The sequence below is a fragment of the Acomys russatus genome, chromosome 31, assembly GCF_903995435.1.
Source record: "Acomys russatus chromosome 31, mAcoRus1.1, whole genome shotgun sequence".
Lineage (NCBI taxonomy): Eukaryota > Metazoa > Chordata > Mammalia > Rodentia > Muridae > Acomys > Acomys russatus.
In genome coordinates this window covers 8,037,734-8,053,171 of record NC_067167.1, presented here as the reverse complement: position 1 = coordinate 8,053,171, position 15,438 = coordinate 8,037,734, and the positions used below count along the sequence as shown (strand labels likewise).

Sequence of the window (15,438 nt, the reverse complement as noted above, 5' to 3'; positions counted from 1 at the left end):
TGTGACTTGCATACCCAGTGAGACAGACTCTGTTGAAGAAGACTAATTTTTCCTTTTTTAAGGGGCCATGCCTGCTTCTTCTCAGGCTTCACACATGGCGTAGAGCTACAGCGCAGCAGAGAGGCAATAAATATTTGGTGAGTTAGGAAGTAGCCAGTCCTTCAGGAGAATTAGGATTGCGAGTCACCAAATATGAGGGTCAGGCCAGAGAGTGACACCCTTTTAAGGGAAGGAAGTCAGGCACCCAGAGCTGGGTACAGAGGCACAAATGGCCCTGAGGGCGGGAGGAGCCCAGGAGGCAGAAGGCACCTGTTTGGTGTTGAGACCAAAGGCCCATACTGGCCCTGGGTGAACAGTTCTTGCCTTAAATATTGTCAGTAGCCACCCTAGAGCCAGGCATCAAGTACCAGCCCACATTAACCAACCGTTTGTATAGCCTCCACATAATTTATAAGTAGACGCAAAGGAATCACATGAGACAAGCCAAAGAGGGCGCTGCCCAGTGCCTCACCCCAGAGCATCTTCAGAGACTATTAGTATTATTTTGGTATTCTTTTAAAAATATATATCTATGGAAGGATAGCAGGCTACCAAGAAGAGACTTGATACCCTATGAGAATATAAAGGGGGAGGAAGTCCCCCTCAGTCACAGTCATAGGGGAGGGGAGTAGGGGGAAAATGGGAGGGAGGGAGGAATGGGAGGATACAAGGGATGGGATAACCATTGAGATGTAATATGAATAAATTAATAAAAATTTTTCAAAAAAAATAAAATATTACAGTAATTACTAAAAATAGGATTGTGCTCTTTAGGAAAATGTTGGTGGTATGCTTTGTGATAGTTATCTAAAATGTAATTCTAAATTAAATGTAATACTTTAAGCAATAACTCCATCCCTTGTTTATTGATGGACACTTAGGCTGATTGTATATCTTGGTTATTTTGACTAATGCTGCAATGAGGGAGTGCTAATACCTCTTCAAGGACTGACTCAATTCCTTTGGCTAGATCTACTGAGGTGTAAGATTGCTACATGATCTGGTGTTTGTTTTGTTTTGTTTTGTTTTTTGTTGTTGTTGTTGTTCTGTTTTTGTTTTTGAGGATCTCCCATGCTGTGTTCCATATTGACTCTACTAGTTTATGTTCTGACTAACAAGCACAGAGTCCTTTTCTCTAGATCCTTATCTATAGTTTTATTTTTTTGTCTTTACAAACTAGCAATTCTAACAGGTGTATGGTCATATATGTTCTAATTTACATTCCAATTTGAGTGTCCATTAATGGATAAATTAATTTTAAAATGCAATTCACAGTGGAAAAAATATCTATATCTATTTTGATCTTATATGTACGAGCGTCTGCCCACATTGCATGTCTCTGCATCGCCTATGTGACTGGTGTCTGTAGTGTCAGAGGTCCCGAAAATGGAGCTATAGAGAGCTGTGAGCCTCCATGGGTGAGTGCTGGGAACCCAGCTCAGTTCCCTGCAAGACACTTAGACACCGTGCAGTTGGAGCTAAGGAATGTCAGCTTTACCGTGTACACGCCAGCACTGGCAACTGTCAATATTTACAACTTGACTTCCTCTCCGAAATTCAAATGGTTGCTTGCTGTTTCTTTTTTGTGAACTACAGAACTTGAATAGTATTCTACGTATTTATCAATGGCATTCTTATGACGGCCAAAGATCCAGGCTCTTGAGTAAACGCTAAAACCGCCTGGTTGTGGGGGTGATGGCTGTGGTTGTGGTTGTGGTTTTAAACAACTGTAGATGGCAGAGTTAAAAGTGCTAAGTACTGAGGCCCTGGTAGGAGGTGACAGAAAGATGACTTGGACACTCACCTGTTTTCTCAGTGAGCTAGCCATCAAGGTGAGGAGATGAACGTAGGGCTAGACGGTCCTACTGGGCCATGGGGGATGGGTGACAGCAGGGCAGAGCCAGATGTGCGACTCTTGTCTTGACTAGGGTTGAGGAGGCTTCCAATAGGTGATGCTTGCACAATTGAAACTTGGAGAAGCAAGAACCGTGTAGAAGGGGCTCTGGGTGACAGAGCAGACAGAGAGTGTTGAATATTCTGACTGTGGTTTGGGTGACAGAAAAGAACACCCAATGGATGTGGGTTTTATCAGCTGAGGAATAGGACTGACTGACAAAACAGAGAGGCAGCCATTTTGGGGGCTGTTAATGAGAAGAGGCACAGCATGGCAGTCAGAAGTCCAGGTCACTCCCTGCCTTCTCTCTGTGCCCTCAACACTGACCTTGTCCTCAGGCCACCATTCTCTGACCGGTCATAGGTTTGCTATATCTCACCCATTTCTTTACTGCCCAGAGAGTCTCTCACAGATTCCATTTAATTGCGAGGAGGTTCCCCCCCCCCCTTTCTTTCTTAACACAATATTTTAATCAGAATTAAACCAATACCAATCTGCTTTCATAGAGAAAATATTTTCTGGAGTCAACCTTTTTAAAATAATTTTAAGATTTTAAGGGAAAGCGTTGATTAGGTGTGTCTAACCTGTGGCCTGTAGGATGCATGCAGCCCAGGAAAACTATGAATGTGGCCTGGCCCAAAAGCACGGACTTATGTAAGACATTATGAGATTGTGCGGTGGGGCGGGGGGGGGGGGAGCGTGATTGCATGGTTCTGGAACACAGAGTTTGTGGATGACAGCACTGTGTCCCAATGTCAAAAAGGCAGACGCCCTTGCTTGCTGCCAGCGCCTCATCCATCCTCACTTTTGCTTGCATTAGCTCCTTTCCTCTTGTTTTCTATATTAAACTTTGTTCAGTGTATTTGTGGGGTTGGCCAATGTATTTCATTTCTATCTTTCATCTCTTTCTTTTTCCTTCTTTTTCTTTGAGATGCTAAGGATGAAACCCAGGGCATCTTTGAGACAGCATCTCACTTTGCACCAGACTAGCCATGTACTCTTGTATATATAACTCAGGTCACCCATTCCTTGTGAGTCATCTTCTGCCACAGACCATGAACCGTTAATCCTCCTACCTCAGCTTTCTTGGTTTGGATATCCCAGGCATGTGTGATACCCAGCCATAAAAACTAAACTCTTAGCATGTATTAATTGCATTTTCATCATGCTATTTTCATACATGTACATAGTTTTCTGCTTGAAACTATCCGAGACCGTAGCAATTATTTTCCTTAGGCTAAATTTGTGGGTCAAGAAATTCTGTGTTGACTCTTTCATTTAATAAAATCCTCATTGAGACTTGGGTGAAAAGCCAGTCGTCCTCAGGTAGGCAGAGATTAGCTGTTGCTCTGGCCGTTGATTTGGAGGATTTAGCAGTTGGGACCTTGTGTGTCTAGCTGGTTTGATGGCTCTTTTGCTAGGCCACCAGTTGAGTGGCCTTTACAGATAAGCTTTTTTGATGGAGAATGCTGACTGAGTTTCAATGAAGAGACATGTTAGTGCCGTCCCCAAACAAATAACTTTATTATTTTCATTAGTAGACATACTATAGACATTCGTGATTACTATCACTGTATGTAAAAAAAAAAAGGTGTGTGGTGTGTGTGTGTGTGTGTGTGTGTGTGTGTGTGTGTGTGTGTGTGTGTGTAAGGGGGGAGAGGCAGGGAGATTTGTATTCTTGTTATACAAATTCTAAGTCAGTCATAGTGGCTCATACTTGAATCTTAGCACTCAAGAAGGCTGAGGCCTTGAATTTGAGGCCATTGTGTACCCTGTCAAAAAAATTCTACAAACTATTCTCCATCTTCCTCTTGGACTAAAAACCTTAAAGTATGGATTATCCAGTCCTTTATAAAAAAAAAAAAAAGGCCAGATGACCCCATCTCCCCATACTGCAGTCCTGAACTCCTAAGTGGCTGTCACAATCCTAAACTACCTGCTCTGTTGGGGTCACAAAGAGCATAACGTGGTGAATGTCTGTGTCTAACCCAGTCATTCTAATAAAAATACCTCAAACTGCTTCTGCAGGCTGCAATGGCCGAGGTGTTGAAGGTTTGGCTCTAGGGAGGAGCCATTTCCTGCCTAGGTGGGTTTGGCATGTGCTAAGCACTGAATGGACACAGTGACTCTCTGGGGTCTAAATAAGGGCTCTGAGCCAGACAGTGGTGGCACACGCCTTTAATCCCAGCACTCGGGAGGCAGAGGCAGGCAAATCGCTGTGAGTTCAAGGCCATCCTGGTCTACAAAGCAAGACTAGGACAGCCAAGGCTACACAGAGAAACCCTGTCTCAAAAAAACAAAAACAAAAAACCAAACCAAAACAACAACAAAAGGCTCTGGTCCTATTCACAGAAGAGTCGAAGACCCACCTCCAAACCAGCTCCTTGGGGGTTCATTTCCTAAGGGAATACCGAAGAGACACATTCAGTTCACAGCCATGAGTGAGGACAATATACTCTTAAGACCTCAAACCACCGAGTCAGATGTCTAGAATGTAAGTAACCAGTGGCTAGGTCTTAGCAGTTGAGTGACAACAGGAGCAGCTTGTCAGACTCACCTGCTAGTGTCACATAAAGAAAAACAGACTTGAAGGTTTTCTGTAAAAAGTGAGCTTTCTGGGTCAGGGATAGATAGTGATGTGTGCCTTTAATTCTGGGACTTCGTGGACATGTGAATCTCTCTGAGTTTGGGGCTAGCCTGGTCTACATGGTAAGTTCCAAGTTCCATATGTAACCAGGGCTACCCAAGTGAGAGCTTGTCTGAAAAAAAAAAAAGTGTATCTTCCTTGTGTCCTTTGTATTGGTGTGCGATGAGGCTAGCATGTTGGGAACATGAAGATGTCGTTGTTTTGAGGCGTCAGCACCCTGGGAAGACCAGCATCTTTTGAAACTTGGAATTGCTGAGCAGCCTTTGACTTTCTCCTTCTGTTGCCAACTGAAGTCAGCAGCTCCTTTTTCTTTCCTTTAACAGATGAGGAAAAAGAAAATAACAGAGCCTCCAAACCCCACTCCACTCCAGCCACTCTGCAATGGTAAGTGTCCGCTTTCTGCAGACGGGAGCCACCTATCTCTCTAGCCAGGGCAGGCTCTCCCTCAGCTGTTGTGACATTGCCATGTTTATTTTGTCTGTTCAGTTTGCAGGTAAATGCACAGCGTTCACCATAGATGTAGCCTGGCGATTTGGGTTTTCACATCTCTTTTTTTGGGGGGTAAAGTTCTTTTTCCATTATCAAAACACTGGTAGAGGGTAGATTTTATGTGAATGCCGCTAATTAAGTTTTAATGGAATCCGCTATTACAATGGATGGAGTTTTAGCAAATGGTAGAAATGAAAGGCTATCCTTCCTCAACCCAGGGCCCCTGAGTGAATGAACAGTTGGTGGAAATGTAATTATTTTAACAATACAACATTAACCAAAGTAATCCTCTAGAGTGACTTTCCGTTTAATATTTGAAATTCCTGAACTTTTTGAAATGTGTAGAGAGGTTCTCAAAGCTTTATTTGGACCCTGGGGCTCTGTGACATAAGATCTATCCTGGAGAAATGTGGCAGTCGAAGGCTATTCTCTCAGAAGTCTAGTGCGGTGACCCCAAAGAAACCCAGGAGTGAAGGGAAAGATCTGGAGAGGGGAAGGTGTCACATCAATTCCATTCCCCCTCCTGCGTGCGGCTCACTTACATGCCCTATGCCATCCTAAGTCAACATGCGGTGTCCATGTCCCAGAGAAAAGAGTAAAGCTGAGGCAGATCCATCACTGGTTAGTCCCCACTCTTTAAATGGGAGGAGGCAGGAATCTGGCTGGGGCTCTTTCACTGCCAACCTGGTGCTTGCGAAGAGGAAGCCCCAGGACTGAGAGCAGGTGGGGAAAGGAAGCAGAAGGCATTCGCGTAGGTCTCAACTCGCCCTCAGGAGTCTCCGCAGTCAGCTTGCTGGCAGAACTTCAGTGAGAAAGAACGCACGAACAGATAATGGAGAACGCGACAAGGCTAGCAAGGAGCCTTGGAAGCCACCTCTGTTATTTGATGAAACACAAGCTGACGCCTGACACTCTTTGTAATGGGAGCTGACCTCTCTCAGGATGCCCCACCACCACCACCACCACCACCACCACCACCCACCACCGCATTTGCCTTTCTCTTGTCTCTGCAAGTATTAACCTAAAGCCCGTCACTTGGGGATGTGGCTCCGTTGGTTGAGTGTTTGCGTAGCAGACAGGAAGTGTGGGTTCGTTTCCCATACACAGGATAAAACCACATGTGGTAACTCATGCCTGTAATCCCAGCACATGGGAGGCAGAGGCCAGAGGGCTAGAACTCAACTTCTCCCTTCTGTGTAGTGAGCTGAAGGTCAGCCTGGCTACATGTGCTCCTGTGCTCCCCATGCCTGCCTGAAAAGGAGGAGGGACTCTAAATCTACATCCCTTAGCCAACCTGCCTCTGTAATGGTCTCCAAACATGCCAATTTATGTCCACACTAAGTGTCATGGTGCCACCATGGGAATGAGACATGTAGAGGACATTGGGTATGAGACTTTCTGGAAATGCAAGACATTAATATTATGTTCTTGGTAACCTGAACCAGTTATTTAAGAAATATATATGTATGTATGTATGTGTAAATATGTATATGTATATATATATATGTGTACATATATGTATAAATATGACTAGAAGAAAGCCTCCTTGTGGCATCTGTTTTTCTGCATGTTCTTGGGCATCTGCCTTGGCAACGGTGAGGCCCTGACAGCTGTCGCTGACATCAGACTGCGGTCAGCTCTCAGCTGCGCCTCTTGACGGCTGTTCAACCTCAAGCCAAGCCCTCGGCCTCCCTCTGCCTCAGTTGACACTCCAGTGCAACGAGGATGACAATTGTGTCGTCCTGAGGGTGAAATGGCAGGCTCAGGCAGTGCCTGTCATGGAGGGGTGGCGTTTAGACAGCTCTTCAGCCCACTGCCTCCTCAGGAGTCCCCAGAGGACCACCTATAGCAGGCCACGCCTCTTCCTTACATCCTATGTCTGCAGCGTCTGGTTCTGCACCGGCGGTTTGTTCTTTGAAATACAAAGTCAGGTAGATCATTCCAGAACCAATGTCACCCTCCAATTGTCAAGCACGGGACAGAACAGATTTCAAAGTGTGTATATTTAGGGCAATCAAATCCAACTCCAATTTCCTTTATATTGTATGTTAACATTAGCTTCAGTCATTAGCTAAATTCAGGCAAGGCTTAATGAATTCCTACTATATGTCAGGGCTGGTCCTCCTGTAGGATAAGAAGGATAAGATTATTGGAAAAGCAGAACTGTACTTTATTTATTTATTTATTTTAGACAGTGTTTGTAGCCCAGGCTGGCCTTGAACTCTCTCTGGCCAGTACCTCCTATGTGCTGGGATTATAATGTGGGCCAGGTACTACTCCTGGTTTATCTAGAGCCTTGAGCAAGCTTGGCAAGCACTCTCCCAACTGAGCTACATCCCCAGTGCTAATATTTTTTTAAGGGACCAGAAACTAAACCAGGCAAACTTTAGCCTGTGGCAGTGCTGTGGGAGACTTAAGAGGTGCTGAAGGACAGGGCAACAGTCGTATTCTAGTGAGCAGTAAGGGAAAGTGTCTCAGAGGTTGACACTTCAGTGGGCAGGTGTGTAAGAGCAAACCCTTTCTGACAACCACGCCCTGTGGAAGCCAGGGCCTGAGGAACATCCAGATGGGGCAGCTACAACGGCCTGAGGCTGTAGCGAGGCCTCTCCACTCTACAGGATGGACATATAGTTAGCGTGTTCCACCCGTGCCCAGGATCCACATTTTGCGGCTCAGGAGCTGATTCTGGAGGAGCTGGGCTTGGGAGGAAACTGCGACTCTGACTTCAGCAGACCCCAAGGCCTCCGTAGCCTCTCAGGGATGAGCCTCTGTCAAGCCAAGCACCTAGTTAAAGCCTTTATTTGCTCCCTATCACCACCCAGTCCATCATCAGGCCTAAGCCAATGGGAGGGCATATTGCTTTGGCAAAAACAGTGTTCTTCATATTCTGCCTAGTAACTTCCCCTAGGCCCAGGACTCAGCCCCAGAAACCCACTTATTAATCATGCGCGAGAACCAGTTTGGGCACACTTAAGGGCATCCCAGAAGGGAGCAGGCTGGGCTTGGTCAAGGTACCACAAGCAGTGCAGCCTGTAAAGAACACTGTGACGCAGATGAAGGGGCTCATGTTGTTTGTCCTTACTGACTAGGTATAGGCAAGGAGGATTGGGAGCGTAAAGACCAGCCTCTGCCATACCAAGTCCACCAAGTCCGAAAGGGCTACGTGACACTTTGTCTCAAGACACATAACAAAACAAAATCTGATGAGAGAAGACGTTGGGCGCTCGTGCGTGTGCAGGAGAGGGGTGAAGGACGAGGAAGTGTAGGACATTCCTCTAAACTTGAGAAAGAACCATCATGCTTTAAGCCCACCCTCTATATAATTCCCTCATGAGTAATTAATTATTTTGCTAATATAGTTCAGCCTAAAAGCTTTGTGTCTCGAAAGGAACAGGATGCATCCTTCGTTTTACAGAAAACAGCAATTGATTTACAGTGTGTCTCCCCCCCCCCCCCCCCCCTTTTGGTTCCGGCTGCCTGGGAGCTCCGAGATTAATCTGAGCTGATTGACCTGTGATCTATCTGCAAATTCAGGGATGCTAGCATGCTTCCTCACACTCTTCTTGCCTCTGTCTAGCTCTCACCATTTATCTTTATATTTCATTACCTTTTTAGTAATGCCAGGAAATTAATATAGTCGTAAATGCCTCCCGTTTCTTCAGTTATTGGTACAAGTAACACACCTCCTTGTTAAAAAATTAAGTGAGAAGTTAGACTGAAGTCCATTCTCACCACAGTTATCTGCCTCTTCCTCAAAAATAACTGTTTTCAGTAAGATGTGTAAGTGTGTGTGTATTTACGAGTGAGTACCTACGGGAGTTGTGCAATCTGTTTTTTATTTTATTTGTATTCTCCCTATTAAGGGACACAGATGTATTACACTAGTGCTCCACAGCTTACTTTACTTATTAGCAAAGCGTCCTGACGTCACACCAGATTAGTGACATCACACAAGATTGGTGACATCATACCAGATTAGTGATGACACACAGATTAGTGATGTCATGCCAGATTAGCTAATAAAGAGCTAACCACAGACTGAAGAGGTGACTCAGTGGGTAAAAGAACTGCCTAGCAACCTGTCTGAGCCATTGAACCCACCTGGTAGGACAGAAATGACCGCACATACCTACCATGGCAGTGCATGCCTGCTACCCCTCTCTCCTCTCTGTCTCTGTCTGTCTCTATCTCTCTGTCTCTCTGTCTATCTGTCTCTCTGTCTGTCTGTCTGTCTCTCTCTCTCTCTCTCTGTCTCTCTCTCTCTCACACACACACACACATTTGAAGATTAAGAGAATTCACTTCGTTTTAAGTGGCACTCAGTGCTGCATTGAGAACAGCTGCAGAATTTAGTTGGCCACTTCTTTCTTGGCAGTCTGTCCAAATCTCACCTCTGAATTATAAACAAAACCCCTAAGAAGGTTCTCATGTGGGGCCGCTGGCAGCCCCGGGAAGGATTCCTCTGCGCCGGCACGGAAAAGAATATCAAGTATACACATCAGAGGCCGATGGGGCTGCAGAACCACCAGGTCAGTTTCTGTCTTTCCCTGCAGCACAAAGCACTTAAGCCCACAAACCTAGGAAGCTCACTCTACAAGAATCTTCTGTCTGAGGCGTTTATGTCCTTCATGTTGTTCCCTGTTTCCCTTGGCAGTTGCAACCCCAGGGATGTTGAGAGGGAGAGCTGCTATGCCAGGCTGAGAGCACCCAGCCTCCCTGGGACAGTTTGGCTTGCTGCTAGAACTGGGTTAGGAGTGATTTGCTTCTCCTCTGGCCCCTCCCTTCCAGAGCCCCCTCCCACCACCCTGGAGACAGCAGGCCTCCTCCGAGAACAAATAACATAACTGCCAAGCAGCCAAAAAGGAATTGGGGCCACATGATCTGGAGGCAGCTTCCAGGAGAAAACAGGCAAATATTGTCAAAGGGCTCCTGCCAAACCCTTTCCAGCATCCTCGGTCATGGGGGTGAGTAAATCCCACCTCACTGGGGATGCTGGGCGCCGTTGGAATCCCAGCCACACAATCACCCCTATTCACGCTGAGTATTTTGAAATGGAAAGCAGCCTGTTGGGCCACGGTGGCTGACCTGCTGCCAATGCGTGGCTCCTCTGTGGCCTGCTACCTCCCATACCCACCGCCGTGCCCTTCTTGAGTTCCTATGTACCTTCAGGATGGGGGTAATTTCCTTCCCAGCAGCTAGCATGAGAAGTGAGATTGCCCCTCAATACTTAGAAGACCGAGACTTCTTGGCACTCTGTTGGCAGGGTAGCTTGGAGGTGGGGACATTTTCCATTTTTGGATGGGCTATTGATATTTGATATTAGTGTGCAATTAAATAAACTTAGTGTTTCTCTTTAAAATGTTCTCACAAATCTCTAGTAGCCAACTAGGCTTGGCATTGTTCTAAAAAGACTCTCATGGTTGTCTAGTATTCTGTCTGCTGCTGTGATAAAATGTCCTGATCACGTTGGAGAGTCGGCTCAGGGGTGGCGAGAGCAAACCGGTCTTTCAGAGGACCTGCGTTCAGATCCCAGCACCCACCTTGAATGGCCCACAACTACCTGTAACTCCAGTATAGAGGCCTCCAATGCCCTCCTTTGGCCTCTGTGGACACACACACACACACACTCACACCCCTTTTTATTTTTTTATTAGTTGGGGGGGGGCGTTTGAGACAAGGTTTCTCTGTGTAGCCTTGGCTGTTCTGGACTCACTTTGTAGAACAGGCTGGCCTCAAACTCACAACGATCCACCTGCCTCTGCCTTCCAAGTGCTGAGATTAAAGGCATGCACCACCACACCCGGCTCACACACACACACTTTTTAAATGTAAGGAAATGTCCTGACCTAAAACAACATAGGGGAGGAAAGGATTTATTCGACCCACAATTCTAGTCCATCAGTTTTACAGAAGGCAAGGCAAGGTAGGCAGCGGCTAGCCACACTGCATCTACGGTCAGGAGGAGAGAGAAGTGAATACATCCATGCTGTCTACTTTTGCACAGTTAGGTTTGTTGTTGTTGTTTTGTTTTGTTTTTGTTTTTTTAATGGTACAGTTCAGGGCCCAGCCTAGGGATTGGGGCCACTCACAGTGGATGTGTCAACCAGCAGGAAAGATAGCCACAGGCCAACTTGAGCTAGCCCATCCCTCATTCAGTTCTTTCCCCAGGTAATTCTAGGCTGCAGCAAATTGACCTCTTTTTAAGATTATTATTATTATTATTATTATTATTATTATTATTATTATTATTATTATTATTATTTTATTATTTTGGGTTTTTTTTGAGACAGGGTCTCTCTGTGTTAGCCTTGGCTATCCTGGACTTGCTTTGTAGACCAGGCTGGCCTCGAACTCACAGCAATCCATCTGCCTCTGCCTCCCAAGTGCTGAGATTAAAGGTGTGCGCCACCATGCCCGGCTCAACCTTTTAAAACTAAACGTCACAATAATTTAAACTGGGTCAACGACCTCAGTCTGACTGAATGGATGACACTGAGATCTGGTGTTCTGCTCACTTGGACTTTGCTATGTAGAGAACCCTTCTCCTGGGGTGTAAAGAGACCTGCAAAGATGTCCTTTGGGACCGCACTTGCCACAGTAGAGTGAGGAGATGTAGGGATGGAGGATGACTGAAAAAGAAAATGGAGGAGGTCATTCAGGACAAGGAACTGTGTCACAATCCCCTCAGCTTTGGGGCCACCAGTCTCCAGTCTTCCCTCAGACAGAATCATTGATAGCTTGCAACACCATGCTTTTAGACAATGTACAGCTTTTGTCAGCGGGGCTCGGTGGTGCACACCGGTAATCCTAGCACTCAGGGAAGGCAGAGGCAGGCAAATCTTTGTGAGTTCAAGGCCAGCCTGGTCTACAGAGTGAGTCCAAGACAGCCAGGGCTACATAGAGAAACCCTTTCTCGAAAACTAAAAACAAAACCACGACAGATGTGGATACCCAAAAGCTGGACAGACCTCTGCAGCTGTGTTTCTGAGCCCCAGTCTCAGGGAAGTTGTACCCTAAGGGATCAGACTGTTCTCTCCTCTGGTCCCACCAGTCACTGCCGTGACAGAGAGCTCACATCCTCTGCTCTGTACTGGCCATATCTGCAGATACAGGACATGCGAGGGCCATGCTTCCTCCATCCCCCATCAGATGACAACACCATGAAAGTCACCTAAGTCCCATAAAGTAGAATGGGCAAGACCACCATAGCCAATGCCTTAGCAGCAGACACACGTTCCGAGGCCACTGTGTTGTTGCGTTGAGTATCACAGAAGTGCCTGTGGTATGTATTTATAGAGCCGATTGCTCCTCAGGCCAAGAGTAAAATGAGAGGAAATCAAATGCAGCAGAAGAGAAAAATGACACAGCTTGAAGACGAGGTTGCCACTGTTGTGAACATGTAAGTCCAAGGCGTACACTCACTCTAAATAATAATAATAATAATAATGATTTAAAGAGTCACACAATAAACACACAGTCAGGTAGCAGTCATCTGTTTCCAAAAATCATGTATGTAGGTTGGTGCCTGTGTGAGCCTGGGTGCTTTGAACTCTGTTCTGATCTTAGGGTGTTACTTCTGTGTATGTGGTCGGTCCACTGCTACCAGACAATATGGGTGACTGGTGGCAAGATGTATCTGAGGCCCAGGGAACAGCCCATTAGCTGTGGGATCTGTGAGGAGTGGGGCAAGAGAAGGCTGGAGAGTCAGTCAGGGCTCAGATCCTGGAGGCCTTGAACTCTCAGGGAAGGAACCTGGACTTTTGTGATGGGAGCTATCGAAGGTGTAGAGCAGCGACCTGCTCTGATTGCTCAGCAAATTCTTTACTGTTTACAATTTCAGATCTCAAAACAAAATAAAACAAACAAACAAACAAACAAAAAGCCAGAAAGGAGTGGAACACACCTTTAATCCAACCCTCAGGAGGCAGAGGCTGGTGGATCTCTGTGAGTTCAAGGTCAGGCTGACCTACATCGTGAGTTCCAGGGCAGCCAGAGCTACATAGGGAGACCTTGTCTCGGAAAAACAACCAAGTGAAACAAGCAAACCCAAAACAACGCAGTCTCTTCTCGGTGGCTATCTGCTATTATACTAATGGGCTTGTTTTTTTAGATCCTGCTTCATAAAGTAGGCCTGTTCTACTGTTTCTAGAGAAGTCTGCAAGAAATGAAGACATAGACACTTTGGACTGACAGCTGTGTACACATAAAAAGTCATAGGTAAAACGTGGCTTAGAAGCAGGAGCTTGCAGGCACCACCACTGGCTCTTCCTTGTAGAGAGCTGATACAAAGCATCTTCCTTGCCTCTGAGGAGGTCTCCTTTAAAAATGTGTGTCTCAGACAGTAACTCAGGCTAGCTGGTGACCAAGTCCATTATCTATCCATAATAGCCCAAGCTCAATTCAAACACAATGAAGTGGTTAAAGAAAAGATAAAAAAAAAAAAAAAAAAAAAGTCCAGAACTCTGTGTGTGTTTAAAAAAAAATCCAGGTATAATGGAGCATTGTTCACCCACCATGTCAGGCTAATGACGTCCTCTAAAAGAGGAGAGAAAAGGGAAAATTTCATCATCAGATATGAAGAGAAGTAAGTAATTAACCGCTTTCTCTGTTTTGCGCCTCCGTCAGGGGAGCGGATATTCCAATTAGTAACTTCAGCACACGCGCCAAGCCTCTGGATTTTGCGAGGCGGTGTCGGGGACGGAGTCACAATGCTATCCCTGCTGAATCCATCAGGCATCAAAGGTGCCCTTCCATGCCAATTACGCCCATCACTCACAGAGCTTATTAAAATGCCTCATAGTCATAAGCCACCTGGATACTTTGAGGCTCCGCAGCTCCTCCAGGCAGAGGGACAAAAAAACAGACAGAGGCATAGTAGTTTAGGAGGTACTAGCCTTTCACAGGTAACTGCTTAATTAGCTCAGCCTGCATGAACTATGACTTTTGTCCATGAGATTCAAATAGTTTGTTGTTGCTAGGGGTCCATCTCACGGGCTGTGTTATAACCTCGGATGGTATATTTCAATCCTGATCTCTTGGTCAGACTTAGCCGGCAAACAGACCACAGAACAGTAAGTAAGAATGCAGGCAGTGTGGCTTTAGTAATTTGTAATGAATAAAGAAGCCAGGAATATACTGGGGGGGGGGGGCAGGTGCTTTTTGTTATTTGGGGGCCACTCAGAGTCTCACTCCATAGTCGAGACTGGCTTCAAACTCATGATGATCCTCCTGCCTCAGCCTTTTGGCCACCGGGGTTACTCTCAGCTTGGGAATCTGTTTTTTAATACCATATTTGAAAACATTGCTTCCCCCAAGCTTTGCTCATCTTGGGGAGTTTCTGATAATGGGAGGATGGACACCGGCCATGCCCCCAGACTTAGTTACCCCCTACTCCCCAGTAAGACAAAACGAGACTTACACTGTGTGCTGTCCTGATTCAGCTGAGACCCTGCACTTCTTGCCTGAATTGGTTTAATGATTCCAAACTAGTCTCACGAGTTCATTGATTCATTCAAAAATTACCAATTAACCCACGTTTTTAGTTATCCTTGGTCGTCAACCACAGAGGTGGATGAACATTAAATACGCCACTCCTAGCCTTTAAAAAGGGGGTGGGGTACTTTGCCATTTAAAAGTGTCCCACACAGAGCTTCCTAATGGCTTGAAAAGCATATTTCTCCCCCCCCCCACACTGCATCTATGGAGTTTTGGGGGCCAAAATAAACTTAGGGCAATCATTAACACAGTTTGCCAAAGGGGCACTTTCCTCCCTCCATCAAGTCCTGGCTGCCCAGCTCCTCACATCTCAGTATTAGAAACACAATGGCCTGAAGTGTTGAAGTCAACCCCTTTTCAATACAGGGGAACTGTTGAGTGGAACACTCACAAGTCTAAAATGGAGCTTGCGGGGTTTACTTTGTTTGCTTTTTTTGTCTTCTCTCGTGCTTCGGCTATTGGCTAATAGAACATATCAAGTTTTACATTAGTGTTTGCAACCTTTGTCACCAATAACGTTTTTACTGTGATTCATAGAACATTGTAGAAGTAATCAGGTCTTCTTGCATGCTTGCGTGCTTGTGTGCTTGTGTGCGTGTGTGTCGGTGTCTGTGTCAGTGTCCGTGTGTCTGTGTGTGCGTGCTGATGTGTGTGTACAGTGTGTGTGTGTGCAGAGGCCAGAGGCTGACTTTGAATTTTCTGACCCACTTTCTTCAGTCACTCTCCACATTATTATTTTGAGGCACAGTCTCTCACTGAAACTTGGAACTCACCGATTTGGTAGGCTGGTGGGCCAGCCCCAGACTTCTTCCTGTCTTTGCATGGCCAGCACTGGGGTTACAGGTACACACTACCATGTTTTCAACCATAGGCT

At 45.9% G+C, this 15,438-nt stretch overlaps 1 protein-coding gene across 1 annotated transcript in view; it reads left to right on the top strand.

The window, feature by feature from the left end:
• Rfx4 (regulatory factor X4) overlaps positions 1 to 15,438 on the top strand; it is a 158,230-nt gene that overhangs the window by 45,711 nt on the left and 97,081 nt on the right. Inside the window, exon 3 of the mRNA XM_051139870.1 lies at positions 4,904 to 4,964. Coding sequence (XP_050995827.1) covers positions 4,904 to 4,964 — 61 coding nt within the window. The remainder of the gene's footprint in view (positions 1 to 4,903; positions 4,965 to 15,438) is intronic.